The sequence below is a fragment of the Pan paniscus genome, chromosome 6 (genome assembly GCF_029289425.2).
Source record: "Pan paniscus chromosome 6, NHGRI_mPanPan1-v2.0_pri, whole genome shotgun sequence".
Lineage (NCBI taxonomy): Eukaryota > Metazoa > Chordata > Mammalia > Primates > Hominidae > Pan > Pan paniscus.
Genome location: NC_073255.2, coordinates 171936377 through 171955194, shown reverse-complemented (window position 1 = coordinate 171955194; position 18818 = coordinate 171936377). Strand labels below are relative to the sequence as shown.

Genomic DNA, 18818 nt, shown 5'->3' with positions numbered 1-18818 from the left:
TCCATTTTTTAACCATAGAATTTCAGCTATACTTTCAATTAAACTTTTAAATTTTGAGATAACTGTAGACTTAACTGCATTTGAGAGAAGTAATACAGAGAGATCCCATGAACTCTTCACCCAATTTCCCCAAAATAGCTTGCAAAACCATAGAACAATATCACAATCAGGATATTGACATTGATGTAGTCAAGATAGAGAACACTGCCCCCATGTTGCCCTCTTGTAGTACCTGCTTCCCTCCTTTCCCATCCCCTCCTTAATTCCTGGCAACCATTATTAATCTATTATCAAGTTATATTATTTTGTTATTTTAAGAATGTTGCATAAAGGAATCATACTGTATGTAACCTTCTGGGATCAGCTTTTTTTTTTCTCAGAGTAATTGGAGATTCATCTATGTTGTTTTGTGCATCAGCAGTTCATGCCTTATTATAATTGCTGAGTCTGTGACATGAATGTACCATAATTTGTTTAATAATTCATCCATTCAACGACATATAGATTATTTCCAGTTTATGGCTCTTATAAATAGTTATACACACAGGTTTTTTTGTGAGTTAATTTTTGTATAAGATGTAAGTTTAAAGTTCATTTTTTTAGCCTATGGATATCCAATTGTTCCAGCACCATTTGTTGAAAAGTCTCTTTTTTCTCCATTGAATTGCTTTTGAATTCCCTATCAAAATCAGTGGAGCAAATTTATGTGGTCTATTTCTTGGTTTTTGCCTCAGTTCCACTGACGTGTATGTTTATTTCTCCTCTAATACTACTGTCTTGATTACTCTAGCTATATAAAAGTTCTTGAAATCAGGTAGACTGATCTCTCCCATTTTATCCTTGTTTGTCAAAATTGTTTTTGCTATTTTAGTGCATCGGCAGATAAATTCTGGAATAATCTTGTCTATATATACAAAAGATCTTGCTGGGATTTTGATAGGCATCGTGTTAAACTTGTATATTAAGCTGGGAAGAACTGACATCTTTATTGAGGCTTTCAATTTATGAACATGCTACATCTTTCCACTCATTTAGATATTTTTAAATTTCTCTTATTCATGTTGTATACTTTTCAGCATACAAACCCTGTAAAACTAAGTATTTTTTTTTGAGATATTTTGTAATTTTGGTGTTCACATGTTCATTGCTTATTTATAGAAGAGCAATTAATTTTGTACATTTATCTTGTATTCTGAGGCCTAGCATAACTTATTAGTTCTAAAGGTTGTGTGTGTGTGTGTGTGTGTGCGCGCGCATGCATGCGTGTGTGTTTTGGTAAATTTATTAGGATTTTCTACATAGAGAATAACATCTTTCACAGTAGGGATCATTTTATTTTTTCCTTTCTGATTTGTATGCTTTTTATTTTTTTATTGCCTTATTGCAGTGGCTAGAACTTCTAGCACAATGTTCAATAGAGTGGTGTATTATTCTATTCTCACGCTGCTAATAAAAACATACCCAATGCTGGGTAATTTGTAAAGGAAAGAGGTTTAATTGACTCACAGTTCCACATGGCTGGGGAGGCCTCGCAATCTTGGCGGAAGGCAAAGGAGGAGCAAAGTCATGTCTTACATGGTGGCAGGCAAGACAGCTTATGCAGGGGAACTCCTATTTATAAAACCATCGGATCTCCTGAGACTTGTTCACTACCACGAGAAGAGTATGGGGAAACTGCTCCCGTGATTCAATTATCTCCACCTGACCCTGCCTTGACACGTGGGGATTATTACAATTAAAGGTGAGATTTGGGTGGGGACACAGCCAAACTATATCAAGTGGTAAGAATGGACTTTATTGAGTAAGATCCCCTTTATTCCTATGTTTTTCTGAGACTTTTTATCATGGATGGGTACTGAATTCTGTCGAATACCAATTTCTGTGCCAATTAATAGGATCTTGTGATTTTTCTTCTTAAGCTTGCTCTAATATGAAGGATTTCATCAATTACTTTTTGAATATTAAACTAACCTTGAATTCCTGAAATAGACTTCACTTGGTCATGGTGTATAATTCTTTTTATTTAGAGCTGAATTCTATTTGCTAATATTTTGTTAGATTTAGCTTGTTAAATCTATATTTATGCAAAATCTTATTCTGTCATTTCCTTTTTTGTTTTGCCCTTGTCTGGTTTTGATATCACACTAACAGTGGCTTCATAAAATGAACTGAGAACTCCTATTTTCTGGAAGAAATTGTATAGAATTGGTATTAATTCTTCCTTTATTGGTAAAATTCTCTTCTAAAACCACCTAGGCCAGGTGATTTCTTTTTTAGGGTTTTAAAATTATGAAATCAATTTCCTTATTAGTTACAGGGGTATTCAAATATTCTATTTCATATTGAATGAGTTGGGGTAGTTCATATTTTATTGAGGAAATAATCCATTTTCTGTAAGTTGTCAAATTTGTGTGTAGTGTTTTCTATTAACTCTTTGATGTATGCAGGATTTTTAGTGATATCCTGTTTCATTCCTCATGTTAGTAATTTATGTCTTTTTTATTTGTCAGTATTAATAGAAGTTTGTCAATTTTATTGATCTTTTCAAACAACCAGTTGTTTCACTGATTTTCTGTGTCATTTTTCTGTTTTTAATTTTATTAATTTCTGCTCTTATCTTTATTATCTTCTTTCTGCTTGCTTTGAGTTTATTTGCTTTTCTTTTTATAGGTCCCTGAGGTGGGAGCTTAGATTATTGATTTCAGATGTTTTCTCATTTTTTAGCATATGCAGTTAGTTCTATAAATTTCTGTATCAGTACTGCTTTAGCTATATCTCACTTATTTTAATATATTATAGTTTCATTTCCATTAATTTAAATACATATTTTTACTTCCTTTGAGAATTTTTTTTTTTAATTTTTGTTTCCTTTATTTCTTCTTAAAAAAGCCGGGATACATGTGCAGAACGTGCAGGTTTGTTACATAGGTATATGTGTGCTATGGTGGTTTGCTGCACCTATTGACACATCCTCTATGTTCCCTCCCCTCACCCCTCACCCCGCAACAGGTCCTGGTGTGTGATGTTCCCCTCTATGTGTCCATGTGTTCTCACTGTTCAACTCCCACTTATGAGTGAAAACATGTGGTGTTTGGTTTTCTGTTCCTGTATTAAGTTTGCTGAAGATGATGGCTTCCAGCTTCACCCATGTCCCTGGAAAAGACATGATCTCATTCCTTTTTTTTCTAATTACAAGATGATTTTTAAATTTATTTTTATTTTTAAGATTAAGCATCCTCTTTGACAATCCAAAAACATAGTCCTTGCTCACTCTGGACACACACACCTAAAACAGTTAAAAGCAATTCTTCAATTTTCAATGACAAAGTAGGAAAAAAACAATATGTTCTCAAGCTGCAGTTCAATTTTCTGTCCTCTTTTCCAAAAAATTTTACTTTGCTTCTAAGCCACCCACCAACGATAACGAAAGACAATTTTTCAAAAGGCCAACAAAACCCAGAAAAAGGAACAGTTATCAATTCAAAATTATCACCCAAAACACTGCTGTTGCAAAAAAAGAGTACGAAGCCAAATTCCCATAGCTTGTTAGAGAAGACCTTTAAAAATAATTCAGAAAATTAGGACTGGAACTACAGTGGTATAGACAGGTTATACTGTCACTATATGCATATACAGTGGTAAATGCAGATAATTCAAGAACATTCAGCTTGGGATGAATATATGAATAATATGATTATATTATATTAAATTAATATATTATTAAGCTTTCTCCTATTCCAGCAGAGGAAATAAAAACATGTGTTGCTGGAATTAATATTAAGACTGTCCTTACAAACAGAAGGTAGGGCAAAGGTAAAGAGAGAGAATGTGGAACAAAAGTAGCGAAGACAAGTCATTTTGAATCTAGGCTCTAACACCCAGGAAAGTTGAATAGAACTTAAATTCTTCTGAGCCAGTATCACTAAATTCTAGATTTGCCCTGAAACCAGTGGAGCATGTACACCATTAATAAATATCAAGTGCCCCATAGCGTTTGTGGTATTAAAACATATTTTTAAATTATTATAAATTTCCATTCTGAAAAGCAGGTCAAAATGACACTGGACCATCCAGTCAGTTACAGAGTAAAGGGCTTCCTCCAGAGAGAACTGACTTGGCAGAAATTTAGGTTGGTAAGAATGTGATTAACATGGAGTAAATGAGATCAGATTCTCAGTATAATTTTCATAAGGCTTCTACCTACCCCAGTTGTAAGGAGTAGTACTGAGGGAACTCCAACAGAATGTCTTACAGGGATGCTTCTCAGAGACAAAGGGTCTGTAAGTTTAACTCTTGACCCCTCTTCTCCTTATGTAAAGCTTGGGGAAGGCAATAAATATTTAATTTTTAACTATTCAGAGCTTTGGACACATTATAATATTTAATATTCTGTAGTTTCATTTTCTGAACCCTTGACTTATAATTTTTCTCAACTTGCATTAAAAAATGTATGAATGCACCCTCTTCAGTAGTACCACATGAAAATATAAATCTTGTTCTTCCATATCTTCTACACAGGAAGAGTGAATGAGTAGTACCCTAAATATCCTGCAGGGTTACTTTGTGTACTTGACAAAAGATTAGGGAAAACCAATCCACTTCCATATCTTGAGCAGTAGTTAACTAGTCTTCAATCTCATCTTCCCAAATATCTTCATCAACATCCACAGCATAAAACAGCTGTTTAAGATGTGTTGAAGCAGGATCAGTGAAATGTTTGTAAGGGTTTGCTCTAGAGAGAGAACTCATGCAAATCCAACAGAAATATTGCATACAGCCAGTACATGTCATCTTGTTATATCCATCTAATTTCTCTCTGGGAGTTCCACAACATGGGCAGTTCTTGAAGTTTTTCTCTAGCCACTCCTTACTTTCCATCTCTTCCAGTGCCTTCTGAATCACCCTCTTATCATACCTTTGTTCCAAAAGTCTTTTATTGGCCTTATCTGCTTGCAGGTATTCATTTCGTAAGTCTATTAATTTCTCTGCAGTCACCTTACATGGAGAGACCCCATGGTAGGTCAACCTGCACAAGGTACAGAAGGCAAAATTGCAGCTGGAGCAGATACCCATGATGTAGCCAGGCTCCTGCATCACAGGCAGCTGGCAGCACGTGTGGGGGCAGTACACCACATCTGCCATCAGGTCCAAGGTGGACTGGAGGAGAAGGCAGTCATAATAGGCAAATAACTCTGCTTCCACTAGCTCTTTGACCTGACCAGTAGTGGCCACTGAAGGGCACTTTGGTTCTGGGCAGTTGAGGCATTGAACCTGGCCATCTCTGATCTGGATTTCAAAGTAGTCCTTCAGACAGTCTTTGCAGTACACATGCCTGCACTCCAAGAAGTACATGCATTCACTACCCAGCTTCTTACAGAAACAGATATTGCACAGGAACAAATTACTATTAAAGCATTTTATCTGCTGAGCTTGATCAAAGTCCAAGATTTCCTGGATCATATTTAACAATGATTCCACATCCTGCACACAGCTGTCTCATCCACAGTTTCCTCTTGGTCTGTATCAGATCCAGAAGTTCCTCCAAAATCTAGCTCTGTGTTGGGAGAGGCTTGAGCTGTCCTTCTCTGCACTTTTTTTCTGAGAATCAATCTTGAGCTCAAAAGGAGAGACAATATTCAGGTATACTAGGGTCTCTTCCTTAAGAAATTGCATCCAGGCAAACGGGATCACGCTGCCAGGGTGTTCTTCCCATAGAGCAGATAGCGCTCACAAATATCTTGAAATTCTATGGCAAATCCAAATAGATCCTGGTTTCTCCACCTTGGACAGACTGCTTTTCTAAATTCATCTCCATCGTAAATACTCACTGGGGCCAGCAATTCATCCTCTTGAGCTTCTTGGTCTTCTGACATTTAATTTTCTGAGGAACAAAACCAAGATGACCATGAGAGTGATCTCTGATCATCCTCACTGCTACACTCCCACCAGGGCCATGACAGTTTACAAATGCCTTGTTTTTTTTTTTTTCTTTTTTTGCGTTTTTTTTTTTTTTTTTTTTGAGATGGAGTCTCACTCTGTTGCCCAGGCTGGAGTGCAGTGGTGCCATCTCGGCTCACTGCAACCTCCGCCTCCCGGGTTCAAGCAACTCCCCTGCCTCAGCTTCCCGAGTAGCTGGGACTACAGGCGTGCACCACCACACCCCGGCTAATTTTTGTATTTTTAGTAGAGACGGGGTTTCACCATATTGGCCAGGATGGTCTCGATATTCTGACCTCGTGATCCACCCACCCTGGCCTCCCAAAGTGCTGGGATTATAGGCGTGAGCCACCACACCCAACCATTGAGCTTTTTTACATATGCTTGTTGGCTGCATGAATGTCTTCTTTTGAGAAGCGTCTTCATATCCTTTGCCCACTTTTTGATGGGGTTGTCTGTTTTTTTCTTGTAAATATGTTTAAGTTCCATGTAAATTCTGGATATTAGACCTTTGTCAGATGGGTAGATTGCAAACATTTTCTCCCATTCTGTAGGTTGCCTGTTCACTCTGATGCTGGTTTCTTTTGCTATGCAGAAGCTCTTTAGTATAATTAGATCCCATTTGTCAATTTTGGCTTCTGTTGCAATTGCTTTTGGTGTTTTGTCATGAAGTCTTTACCCATGCCTATGTCCTGAATGGTATTGCCTAGGTTTTCTTCTGGAGTTTTTCTGGTTTTGGGTTTTACATTTAAGTCTTTAATCCATCTTCAGTTAATTTTTGTATAAGGTGTAAGGAAGGGGTCCAGTTTCAGTTTTCTGCACATGGCTAGCCAGTTTTCCCAGCATCACTTATTGAACAGGGAATCCTTTCCCCATTGCTTGTTTTTGTCAGGTTTGTCAAAGATCAGATAGTTGTAGATGTGTGGTATTATTTCTGAGGTCTCCGTTCTGTTGCATTGGTCTATATGTCTGTTTTGGTTACTGTAGCCTCGTAGTACAGTTTGAAGTCAGGTAGTGTGATACCTCTCCAGCTTTGCTCCTTCTGCTTAGGATTGTCTTGGCTATTCGGGGTTTTCTCTGATTCCATATGAAATTTAAAGTAGTTTTTTCTAAATCTGTGAAGAATGTCAGTGGTAGTTTGATGGGAAAAGTGTTGAATTTATAAATTACTTTGGGCAGTACTGCCATTTTCATGATATTGATTCTTCCTATCCACGAGGATGGAATGTTTTTCCACTTGTTTGTATCCTCTCTTGTTTCCTTGGTGGTCTGTAGTTCTCCTTGAAGAGGTCCTTCACATCCCTTGTTAGCTGTATTCCTAGGTGTTTTATTCTCTTTGTAGCAATCGTGAATGGGAGTTCATTTATGATTTGGCTTTCTGCTTATCTATGTTGGTGTAAAGGAATGCTTGTGATTTTTGCACATTGATTCTGTATTCTGAGACTTTGCTGAAGTTGCTTATCAGTTAAGGAGTTTTGGGGCTGAGATGTTGGGGTTTTCTAAATATAAAATCATGTCATCTGCAAACAGAGACCATTTGACTTCCTCTCTTCCTATTTGAATTCCCTTTACTTCTTTCTCTTGCCTGATTGCCCTGGCCAGAGCTTCCAATACTATGTTGAACAGGGGTGGTGAGAGAGGGCATCCTTGTCTTGTACTGGTTTTCAAAGGGAATGTGTCCAGCTTTTGCCTATTCAATATGATATTGGCTATATATTGTCATAAATAGCTCTCATTATTTTGAGATATGTTCCATCAATACCTAGTTTATTGAGAGTTTTTAACATGAAGTGATGTTGAATTTTATCAAAACTCTTTTTTGCATCTATTGAGATAATTATGTGGTTTTTGTCTTTGGTTCTGTTTATGTGATGGATTATGTTTATTGATTTGCATATGTTGAACCAGCCTTGCATCCCAGGGATGAAGCCAACTTCATCATGGTGGATACGTTTTTTGATATGCTGCTGGATTCGGTTTGCCAGTATTTTATTGAGGATTTTCGTATTGATGTTCATCAGGAATATTGGTCTGAAGTTTTCTTTTTTTTGTTGTGTCTCTTCCTGGTTTTGGTATCAGGATGATGGTGGCTTCATAAATTGAGTTAGGGAGGAGTCCCTCCTTTTCAATTGTTTGGAGTAGTTTCAGAAGGAATGGTACCAGCTCTTCTTTGTACTTCTGGTAAAATTCGGCCGTGAATCCGTCTGGTTCTGAGCTTTTTTTGCTTGGTAGGCTATTAATTATTGCCTCAATTTCAGAACTTGCTATTGGTCTATTCAGGGATCCGACTTCTTGGTTTAGTCTTGGGAGGGTGTGTGTGTCCAGGAATTTCTCCATTTCTTCTAGATTTTCTAGTTTATTTGCATCAAGGTGTTGATAGTATTCTCTGATGGTAGTTTATATTTCTGTGGGATCAGTGGTGATATCCCCTTATCATTTTTATTATGTCTATTTGATTTTTCTCTCTTTTCTTCTTTATTTGTCTAGCCAGTGGTCTATTTTGTTAATTTTTTTAAAAAAACAGCTCCTGGAGTCAGTGATTTTTGGGGGAGTTTTTTGTGTCTCTATCTCCTTCAATTCTGCTCTAATCTTAGTTATTTCTTGTCTTCTGCTAGCTTTTGGATTAGTTTGCTCTTGCCTCTCTAGCTCTTTTAATTGTGATATTTGGGTGTGGATTTGAGATCTTTCTCGCTTTCTGATGTGGGTGTTTAGTGCCATAAATTTCCCCCTTAACACAATGCTTTAGCTGTGTCCCAGAGATTGTGGTACATTGTCTCTTTGTTCTCATTGGTTTCAAAGAACTTCTTGATTTCTGCTTTAATTTCATTATTTACCGAGGAGTCATTCAGGAGCAGATTGTTCAATTTCCATGTAATCGTGTGGTTTTGAGTGAGTTTTTAAATCCTGAGTTGTAATTTGATTGCACTGTGGTCTGAGAGACTGTTTGCTATGATTTCAGTTCTTTTGCATTTGTTGAGGACTGTTTTACTTCCAATTATGTGGTCAATTTTAGAATAAGTGCCATGTGGCACAGAGAAGAACGTATATTCTGTTGATTTGGGGTGGAGATTTCTGTAGATGTCTATTAGATCCACTTGATCCAGAGCTGAGAGTTCAAGTCCTGAATATCCTTGTTAATTTTCTGTCTTGTTGATCTGTTTAATATTGACAGTGGGGTGTTAAAGTCTTCCACTATTATTGTGTGGGAGTCTGTCTCTTTTTGGGTCTCTAAGAACTTGTTTTATGAATCTGGGTGCTCCTGTATTGGGTGCATATATATTTAGAACAGTTAGCTCTTCTTGTTGAATTATTCCCTTTACCATTATGTAATACCCTTCGTCTTTTTTGATTTTGTTGGTTTAAAGTCTATTTTGTCAGAGACTAGGATTGCAACCCCTACTTTTTTTTTTTTTTTTTTTGCTTTCCATTTGCTTGGTAAATTTTTCTCCATCCCTTTATTTTGAGCCTATGTGTGTCTTTGCACGTAAGACAGGTCTCCTGGATGCAGCACACCAATGGGACTTGACTCTTTATCCAATTTGCCAGTCTGTGTCTTTTAACTGGGGCATTTAGCCCATTTACATTTAAGGTTAGTATTGTAATGTGTCAATTTGATCCTGTCATCATGATGCTATTTGGTTATTTTGTGCACTAATTGATGCAGTTTCTTCATAGTGTCATTGGTCTTTATATTTTGGTGTGGTTTTGCAGTGGCTGGTACTGGTTTTTGTTTTTCATATTTAGTGCTTCTTTCAGGAGCTCTTGCAAGGCAGCCCTGGTGGTAATGAAACCCCTCAGTATTTGCTTGTCTGGAAAGGATTTGATTTATCCTTTGCTTATGAAGATTAGTTTGGCCAGATATGAAATTCTGGGTTGAAATTTTTTTTCTCTAAGAATGTTGAATATTGACTCCCAATCTTTTCTGGCTTGTAGAGTTTCTGCTGAGAGGGCCGCTGTTAGTCTGATGGGCTTCCCTGTGTAGATGACCTGGCCTTTCTCTCTGGCTGCCCTTAACATTTTTTCCTTCATTTTGACCTTAGAGAATCTGAAGATTATGTGTCTTGGGAATGATCTTCTCATGGAATATCTTAGTGATGTTCTCTGTATTTCCTGAATTTGCATATTGGCCTGTCTTGTGAGGTTGGAGAAGTTCTCCTGGATAATATCATAAAGTGTGTTTTCCAACTTGTTTCCATTCTCCGTCTCCCTCAGGTACTCTGATCAATCGTAGGTTTAGTCTTTTTATGAAGTCCCACATTTCTTGGAGGCTTTGTTGATTCCTTTTTATTCTTTTTTCTCTAGTCTTGTCTGCATGCCTTATTTCAGCAAGGTGGTCTTCAAACTCTGATATCTTTTCTTCTGCGTGGTCGATTCGGCTATTGATACTTGTGTATGCTTCACAAGGTTCTTGTGCTGTTTTTCAGTTCCACCAGGTCATTTATGTTCCTCTCTAAACTGGTTATTCTAGTTAGCAGCTACTCTAACCTTTTATCAACGTTCTTAGCTTCTTTGCATTAGGTTAGAACATGCTCCTTTAGCTCAGAGCCGTTTTTTATTACTCATCTTCTGAAGCCTACTTCTGTCAATTTGTCTGTCTCATCCTCCAACCAATTCTGTGCCATTGCTGGAGATACATTGCGATCATTTGGAGGAGAGGAGGCACTCTGGCCTTTTGGGTTTTCAGTGTTTTTTCATTAATTCTTTCCCATCTTCATGAGTTTGTCTAGTTTTGATCTTTGAGGCGCTGATCCTTGGATGGGGTTTTTCTGGGGGCTTGTTTGTTGTTGTTGATACTGTTGTTGTTGCTTTCTATTTGTTTTTCTTTCATTGGTCAGGTCCCTTTTCTATAGGGCTGCTGCTGTTGGCTGGGGTTTCACTTCAGGCCCTAGTCATCTGGTTCACTCCTGGGCCTGGAGATGTCACTCAAGGAGGCTGGAGAATAGCAAAGAAGGGTGCCTGCTCCTTCTTCTGGGATCTCTGACCTCAAGGGGTACCAGCCTGATGCCAGCAGTATTGCTCATGTATAGGGTATCTGACAACCCCTCTTGGAGGGTCTTACCCAGTTGGGTGGCAGGGGGAACAGGACCCATTTAACAAAGCACTTTGTCCCTTGGTTGGGGGGGTGTGCTTCGCTGGGGGGAAACCCACTTGTCTGGGCTGCCCAGATTCCTCAGAACTACCAGGAGGAAAGGCTAAGTCTGCTGGTCTGCAAAGACTGTGGTCACCCCTCCCCCTAGGGGCTCAGGCCCAGGGAGATCTGGGTTCTGTCCCTGAGCCTCTGGCTGGAGTTATTGAAGTTCCTGCAGGGAAGCCCCACCCAATGAGGAAGGATGGGTCAGGGTCAGGCCTGAAAAGGCACTCTGGCCACAGTCAGCCACAGTCAGTGTGTTGGGCTTTGGGGAACATGTCTTGGAACCAAGCTGTTCAGCCTCCCTGACTCCAGCAGAGGAAAAGCACAGCCTGGAGCTATAGAGATGGATGATGCCCTTCCACCACCCAGGGAGCTTAGTGTGTTAGGCAGTTGTGAGTCCCAGTGCTGGCTGCTGCCCCTCCCCCAAGGAACTCAAACAGCTTAGACAGCAGGCAGACACAGCTGTGGTGCTGGTCATGCCTCCCCTGGGGAGCTCTGTAGGCTTAAGCAGATTCCAGCTAAGAGGCTATTGAGAAACTTCACGGCTCTGGGGTTGGGACGCTAGGCCCTGGTGGCGTGGGTCGTGAGTGGGATCTTCCAATCTATAGGTTTCACAGTTCTGTGGAAAAAGCACGGTTTCCCCGGCTGGGTAGCACACTCACTCACCACCTCCCTTGGCTGGGGATATAGGGGGGTGCTCTCCTGCCCTGTGTGGCTCTCAGGTGGGCCACTGCACTACACTGTTCTTCCTCTCTGTGGATCACACCAGCCTCCTAGTCAGTTCTGATGAGAGAACCTGGATACCTTGCTTATTATAGTTCTTTTCAATGGGAGCCTCCGAATGCCGCTGTTTCTAGTCAGCCATCTTGGCCCCATCCCAGAGAATATTTTTGACTCACGATTTATTCAGAAGTGTGTTATTTAGTTTCCAAATGTTTAGGTTTTTTTTTTTTTTTTCCTATTACCCTTTGGCTATTGATTTCTAGTTGGATTCCATTGTGGTCAGATATACACTTTGTATGATTTAAATTCTTTTAAATATGTTGAGGTTTATTTCATAGCTAGGATATGTTCTATCTTGGTATATGATCCATGTACACTTGAAAATAATGTGTACTGTGCTGTTGTTGGATGAAGTGCTCCTTAAATGTCAGTTAGATATTTATATTCTTGTTGAATTATTTTATATCCTTGCTTATTTTCTAATTATTGAAACAATTGTGAATTTGTCTATTTCTCCTTTCTGTTTTATCAGTTTTTGCTTCACATATTTTGCAGTTCTGTGTTGTTTTGTTTTGTTTTTTGAGACGGAGTTTTGTTCTTGTTGCCCAGGCTGGAGTGCAATGGCACCATCTTGGCTCACCACAACCTCCACCTCCCGGGTTCAAGTGATTCTCCTGCCTCAGCCTCCCGAGTAGCTGGGATTACAGGTATGAGACACCTCACCCGGCTAATTTTTTGTATTTTTAGTGGAGACAGGGTTTCTCCGTGTTGGTCAGGCTGGTCTCAAACTCCCAACCTCAGGTAATCCACCTGCCTCGGCCTCCCAAAGTGCTGGGATTACAGGCGTAAGCCACTGCACCCAGCCAGTTCTGTGATTTTATACACACATCTAAGATTGCTGTGTTTCTAGTGGATTGACCTTTTAAACATTATATATAATGCCCCTCTTTGATAATTTTCTTTCCTCTAAAATCTACTTTACCTAATATTAACATAGCCACTCCTGCTTTCATCTATTAATGTTTGCATGATGTATCTTCTTCCATCCTTTTACTTTCAGCCTGCCTCCATTGTCATATTTGAAATGAGTTTCTTGTGACTGCATATTGTTGGGTAATGTTTTAAAATTCATTCTGTTAATCTGTCCTTAACCGTTGTATTTAGGTCATTTACATTTAATGTAATAGTTGATGTCTTAGGACTTAAATCTGCCATTTAAAAAAAGTTTATCTTTTGTTTTTTGTTTTCTCTTTCCTGCCTTCCTGTGGGTAATGTGAACATTTTTCAAGAATTCCATTTTGATTTATTTAGTGTTTTTTAGTATATCTCTTTGAACAGCTTTTTCAGTGGTTGCTGTATTATACTACATATGCATAACTTATCACAATTTATTGGTTGTGTTAACTTAGTAATTTGAGTGAAGTACAAACCTTACCTCCTTTTATGTCCTTTTACCTTCTCACATTTATAGTGGTCTTAAATATGTCTTTTATGTACATTTGGAACCACATCAATATTATAATTTTTGCTTCAACCATCAAATATGATTTAGAAAAATTTATATTTACCTGTATTTTATATCTACCTGTATTTTTGCTTACCGTATTCTTTCTTTCCTGATATTCCTTCTTTTGTCATTTTCTATCTGTTTAGAAAAATTCCTTTAGTCATTCTTTTAGAGTAAGTCTTCTGGTGAAAAATTCTCTTCATTTTCTTTTATCTGAACCTTTCTTGACTTCTCCCTTATTTTCACTGGGTATAGGATTCTAAGTTGACAATTTCTTCCAATAATTAAAATTATTGTGCTTTGTGGGTTTTGATGAGAAATCCACTGTCATTCAAATTGTTTTTCCTCTGTAGGAAAGGTGTCATTTTTCTCTGACTCCTTTCTTTTTCTTTTTTTATTTTTTGAGACGGAGTCTCGCTCTGTCACCCAGGCTGGAGTGCAGTGGCGCGATCTTGGCTCACTGCAAGCTCTGCCTCCCAGGTTCATGCCATTCTCCTGCCTCAGCCTCCAGAGTAGCTGGAACTACAGGCACTCGCTGCCACGCCCAGCTAATTTTTTGTATTTTTAGTAGAGACGGGGTTTCACCGTGTTAGCCAGGTTGGTCTTGATCTCCTGAACTCGTGATCTGCCCACCTCGGCCTCCCAAAGTGCTGGGATTACAGGCATGAGCCACTGTGCCCAGCCTCTCTGACTCCTTTCGATAGTTTTTTCTTTTTTTTTTGGTCTCATTTTCAGAAGTTAAATTTTGGGGAATGGGCATGGTGGCTCATGCCTGTAATCCCAGCACTTTGGGAGCTGAGGGAGTCAGATCACTTGAGGTCAGGAGTTCGAGACCAGCATGGCCAACACAGCAAAACCTCGTCTCTACTAAAAATACAAAAATTGGCCAGGCATGGTGGTGGGTGCCTATAACCCCAGCTACTCGGAAGGCTGAGGCACGAGAATCACTTGAACCCAGGAGGCGGAGGTTTCAGTGAGCTAAGATCGTTCCACTGGACTCCAGCCTGGGTAACTGAGCAAGACTTTGTCTCAAAAAAAAAAAATTTTAAATTTTGGGGTATCTTGGCATGAATTTCTTTGGGTGTATCCTATTAATGGTCTGCTCAGCTTTTTGATCTATAGGTTTATGTCTCCTGTCAAATTTGGGAACCTTTCAGCCATTATTTCTTTGATTTCTTTTTCAGCCCTGTATTCATTCTCCTGTCCTTCTGAAACTACGATATGTGAATATTATTAGATTTTGTCTTATAGTCCTACAGGTGCCTGCGGCTCTATTCATTTTATTTTAAGCCTATTTTTTCTCTTATGTTCAGTTGGGTAATTTCTATTTTTCTATCTCTCTCAATTCACTGACTCTTTCCTCTATTTGTACAATTATACTGTTCTGCTCAGCCATTAAGCTTTTAAAATTTCAGTTGTATTTTTCAATTCATAAATTTCTATTTGGTTCTTAATATTTTTTTTCTCTCTCTCTGCTGAGGCTATTTTTTTATTTCTTCCAAGTGTGTTTATAAGTGTTTTTTGAAGCATTTTAATTATGATTACTTTAAAAATCTTTGTCAAAAAATTCTAACATCATTAACATCTCAGTGTTTGTGTCTACTAATTGTCTTTTTTCAGTTTTAGATCTTCCTGGTTCTTGGTACAACAATTTATTTCTGATTAAAACATAGACACTTTCATATTATGTTATGAGACTCTGGATCTTATGTAAACCCTCTGTTTTGGCTTTTTGTCAGTTTGCTCCAGCACAGGGAGTGGGGAGATAAGACCTCATTACTGCAAGATGGAAGTGGAAGTCCAGGTTCCCCATCTGGACCCCATTGACACCAGAGATAGGAGGCTTCTAATTATTATTGGACAGATGTGGAGGTTCATCTCCATATGTAGCCTCCATTGAGATTGGGGTGGGGTCTAGGTGACAATTAGGACATGGCGTGATTTTTAGTCATTACTTTCATAAGAGGTTCCTTATATATTAATACTTTGAATCTAGAAATGCACTCAATGAGGATTGGCCTGAGCATGAAGGTACAGACAAATAGTGAGGTATTAACTAAGACCTCTTTGGTTACAAGTAACAGAAACCAATTCAAGCTAGCTTAATTAAAAAAAGCATAAGGTAGGGTAGGGGAAGAATTATAAGAAAGTACAAAGCTACTCATGGAAACAGAGGGAGAGGGAATTCAGCCAGGCTTCAGGAAAGGACTAGAACTAGAAAATGGAAAACATCCAAGGGTTTTTATTCATCTGCAGTCTCTGCTTTTCTCTCTCCACAGGAAAGTTTTTACTTCCCTTAGCTCAAATTTGCATCCTACAGCAGTTTCATGTGCAAGACTGATCCACTATCTCTCATTCCAGTTCCAAAGTATAGAGAAAGATAATCTGATTGGCAACCATGCCAGTGGGTAGAGGTCACATAATTACAAATGCAGCTTTTGGAAGTGCTACCCTTGTGGATCAAGAGGCAGTCCCCAGAGAAGGGCAAATTGTGCCTGAGGTAGACACCCCCAAAAGTATCTGATATAGGTGTATATGGAAATATTAAAAAGTAGGAAAGCAGCAAGCAAGTCCTTTCTTAACAGATGATCTCACTGCAAACTTAAACATTGTCAGGTTGATTTTTGTTATTGTTTTTCTTACCACTTAGTTCTTTATGGCTACCTTTTCTGTTTTATATATCATTTGTTTGACTGTCTCAACACTCTTACATGCTATTACCTATAGTAAGTGATTTCAGGGTGAAGTGAGAATAAGCAAAGAATGAGAAGATCACACTTTGCTAAACCATTTTAGACATTGGTCTAAGTTAGGATTAAGGAGAAACTAGTTAATGTGCTGTAAGAGTTTGCAGAATTATCATGTTGAACATGACGTTACATCTGAATGTAATTATAGGGCTGAAACCTACATTGTCTGTTCTGTTCTTAAGCCAAAATGAATAGGGTCTAGGTGGATTAATAGGTGAATTGCATGTTAACAAGATGATTTACATACCTTAAATTTCTCTCTGGTCAAACATAGGTCAGATTTCAAATATGGAGGAATAAATCTCATGCTTGGCATTCCATTTGGTAATGATGAAAATTCTTGAGAAAGATTATGCAAATCAAAATATAATTGGAGATATTTTTCACTTCCATGAAGATGAAGCAGATGCATTTTCCCTATTCTTTGCACTAAAAATAACTACAAATCCTGGACATTACATATAAAATGAACAAAAGGCAACTCCGAAAGGTAGAAAGCAGGCAGGCTAGCTAAGGACTTCAAGAACCAAGGAACAACACAATGGTGTCTCCTGGGTTTTCTTTTTGCTTCATATATCCAAGACTTGGAGCTGAAGAAGCCAGCAATCTGAAAACACAAATGTGCCCAGACACATGCACAAAAAGCTCTCAACAATAGCCTGTACTGTGTAGAAAAGGACCAGGAAAGGGACAGCTTACTGATATAGAAAATGTTAGGCAATAACCACTGTACTCCAGCCAAGCACCACAGATAAACAGTGCCCTCACTCCCACCCATGTAAGCAGAGGCAGAGGGGCTTACACTTCCACTCTTATGAGGTATAATGAGGGATCTCAAACCTCTGCTAGGGTGGTGTCAAAGAAGAACAAATAGAAGCCAGAACTTTGACCCTCCCACTGGCCTATAAAGAGTCTCTCTCCTCCCCCAGGGTGTCATTGGAAACCAAATGGGGAGCCGAGATTTCCACACTCAATGGACAGAAATGAAGTACCTCTTTCTCTCCCCATTGGGCTGGTGTCAGAGGAGGCCTAGTGAAGAGTCAGGGTTTTTACTACTGCACAGTAGCAATGGTTCATAGCCTTCACCCATTTTCTTATGAAAGTATTCATAAGTTTCCAGTTGATATGTAAGCACTGTTTGTATATTAAGTATATTGGTCATGTTTTTCACTTATAAAGAGAAATGGCAAAGCATAATGATGAAGTTCAGGAGGACTCTGTAGTCAGAATGTCTAGGTGGATTTGACTCCAGATTCCACTACATATTGGCTTGTGAGGCTTTGGACAAATTATTTAACCTCTTTGCACCTCAATTTTCTCATGTGTAAAATGTAAAGTGTATACATATATAACTTAGAACAGTGTGTAGCACATAGGAAGTACATTATAAAAATCTGTTGATAATATTAGTATTGTATTTATTATTTTCAGCTTATTACTGTCTTTACTTTTATTTACACATGTTTCCTTTTGGCCTTAGAGGTAGTTCTGTTTTTTATCTTTAGAAGAAAACTGGTCTCACTCTTTCTGCTTTCATCTCAGTATCAATAAACTGAAGTAGCTCAGGTTAATTATTTTTAATTCTGGTTACCCCATAGGATTATAAGGTTTAAAACAGCTGATAATTTTCAAATCAGGCTATAATCATACTTTATTTATGCATACTTTATTAATAGATCTAAATTAATGAGGAGTTTCATGCAAATAATCAATTAAATAAGGCCTGATAACTTACTCCTTCATTTATCCAGTGTTTTCTGACAGCTTTGGGTCTTTGTTCTTTGCCAAATGTGATGGAGCTGACATCATTTTCAAGAGCAGATTTTTTTTTCGTAGGATAATAAATTAATAAGCCCTGCTTTTTTAAAAAAGTTGTGTTAAATAGATAAGAGTGATAAAATTGTATTGACTTACTGATGTTGGATTTGGAAGTTGGTTCTTGGATTGAATAGCTGTTTTATCTGAGTGGTTTGCATGTTTTTAGTGCTATGCATGATGGGGAGCAAATACTGCAATATTTCTTGAGTTTGAACTATTCCTTTATCCTTGTAGCTTCTTTTTTCATCATCTGTCCAATTTATGCCAGTCTTCTTGCTTTGGAAAGATATGCATTCTTTTATTTTGCTTTTTAAGTTGTGGTGCAGATCTGGGGAGCAACCACAAAAATATGTACAGAGATATGAACTCTATTCACAATTACTTATTGGGCATTACTATATGCCAAGGATTTTATCTAAAATTCCTTGCCCATCTGAAGCTTGTACTTTAATGACAGTGGGCAGAAAATAAACAAATAAAATATATATTATGTTAGATAATGATAAAGTTTACGGGATAAAGTAAAGCTGCGGAGGGGAGTAGAGAATTCTTGAGGGGTTGATTTCCATTTTTAAAAAGGTGTTAAGAAAAAGCCTCCTTATGAAGCTGACATCTCATGGAAGTTAGGAAGTAAATCGAGCAGGTTTCAGGGGAAAGATAATTCGAGACAAAGGCCCTTACTGAGGTAGGAGAATAGTAGTGTGTTCAAGAACACCAAGAATGCATCAGTGGGTGGAGTAGAATGAACAAAAGGGAAAGTTATAAGGGATAAATTTAGGTAGGTAACATGGACTCAGCTCATGTTGGGCCTCAAAGCCAGTAGAAGGACTTTGATTTTTACTGAGTGTGAGATGGAAAATCACTGGAAGGCATTGAGCAGAGGAGTGTCAGTCTGAGATTTGTTTGGACAAGATTGTGCTGGTTGTCAAGTTGAGAACAGATTGAAGAGAGG

General features: G+C 38.3%; 2 protein-coding genes and 1 pseudogene across 6 annotated transcripts in view; 1 reads left to right on the top strand and 2 right to left on the bottom strand.

Annotated features, from left to right (window-relative positions):
* AGBL3 (AGBL carboxypeptidase 3) overlaps positions 1-18818 on the bottom strand; it is a 156605-nt gene that overhangs the window by 3715 nt on the left and 134072 nt on the right. For 3 of the 5 annotated variants that reach the window (XM_063606103.1, XM_055115389.2, XM_055115388.2), the window contains one exon: positions 17963-18194. The exons of the other annotated variants lie outside the window; for them this stretch is intronic. In XM_063606103.1, coding sequence (XP_063462173.1) covers positions 17963-18194 — 232 coding nt within the window. The remainder of the gene's footprint in view (positions 1-17962; positions 18195-18818) is intronic. 5 annotated transcript variants of the gene reach the window in all.
* The window catches only part of CYREN (cell cycle regulator of NHEJ), an 80742-nt gene that overhangs the window by 34703 nt on the left and 27221 nt on the right, over positions 1-18818 (top strand). The window lies entirely within an intron of this gene.
* Positions 4624-12369, bottom strand: LOC129398356 (E3 ubiquitin-protein ligase RNF14-like; annotated as a pseudogene).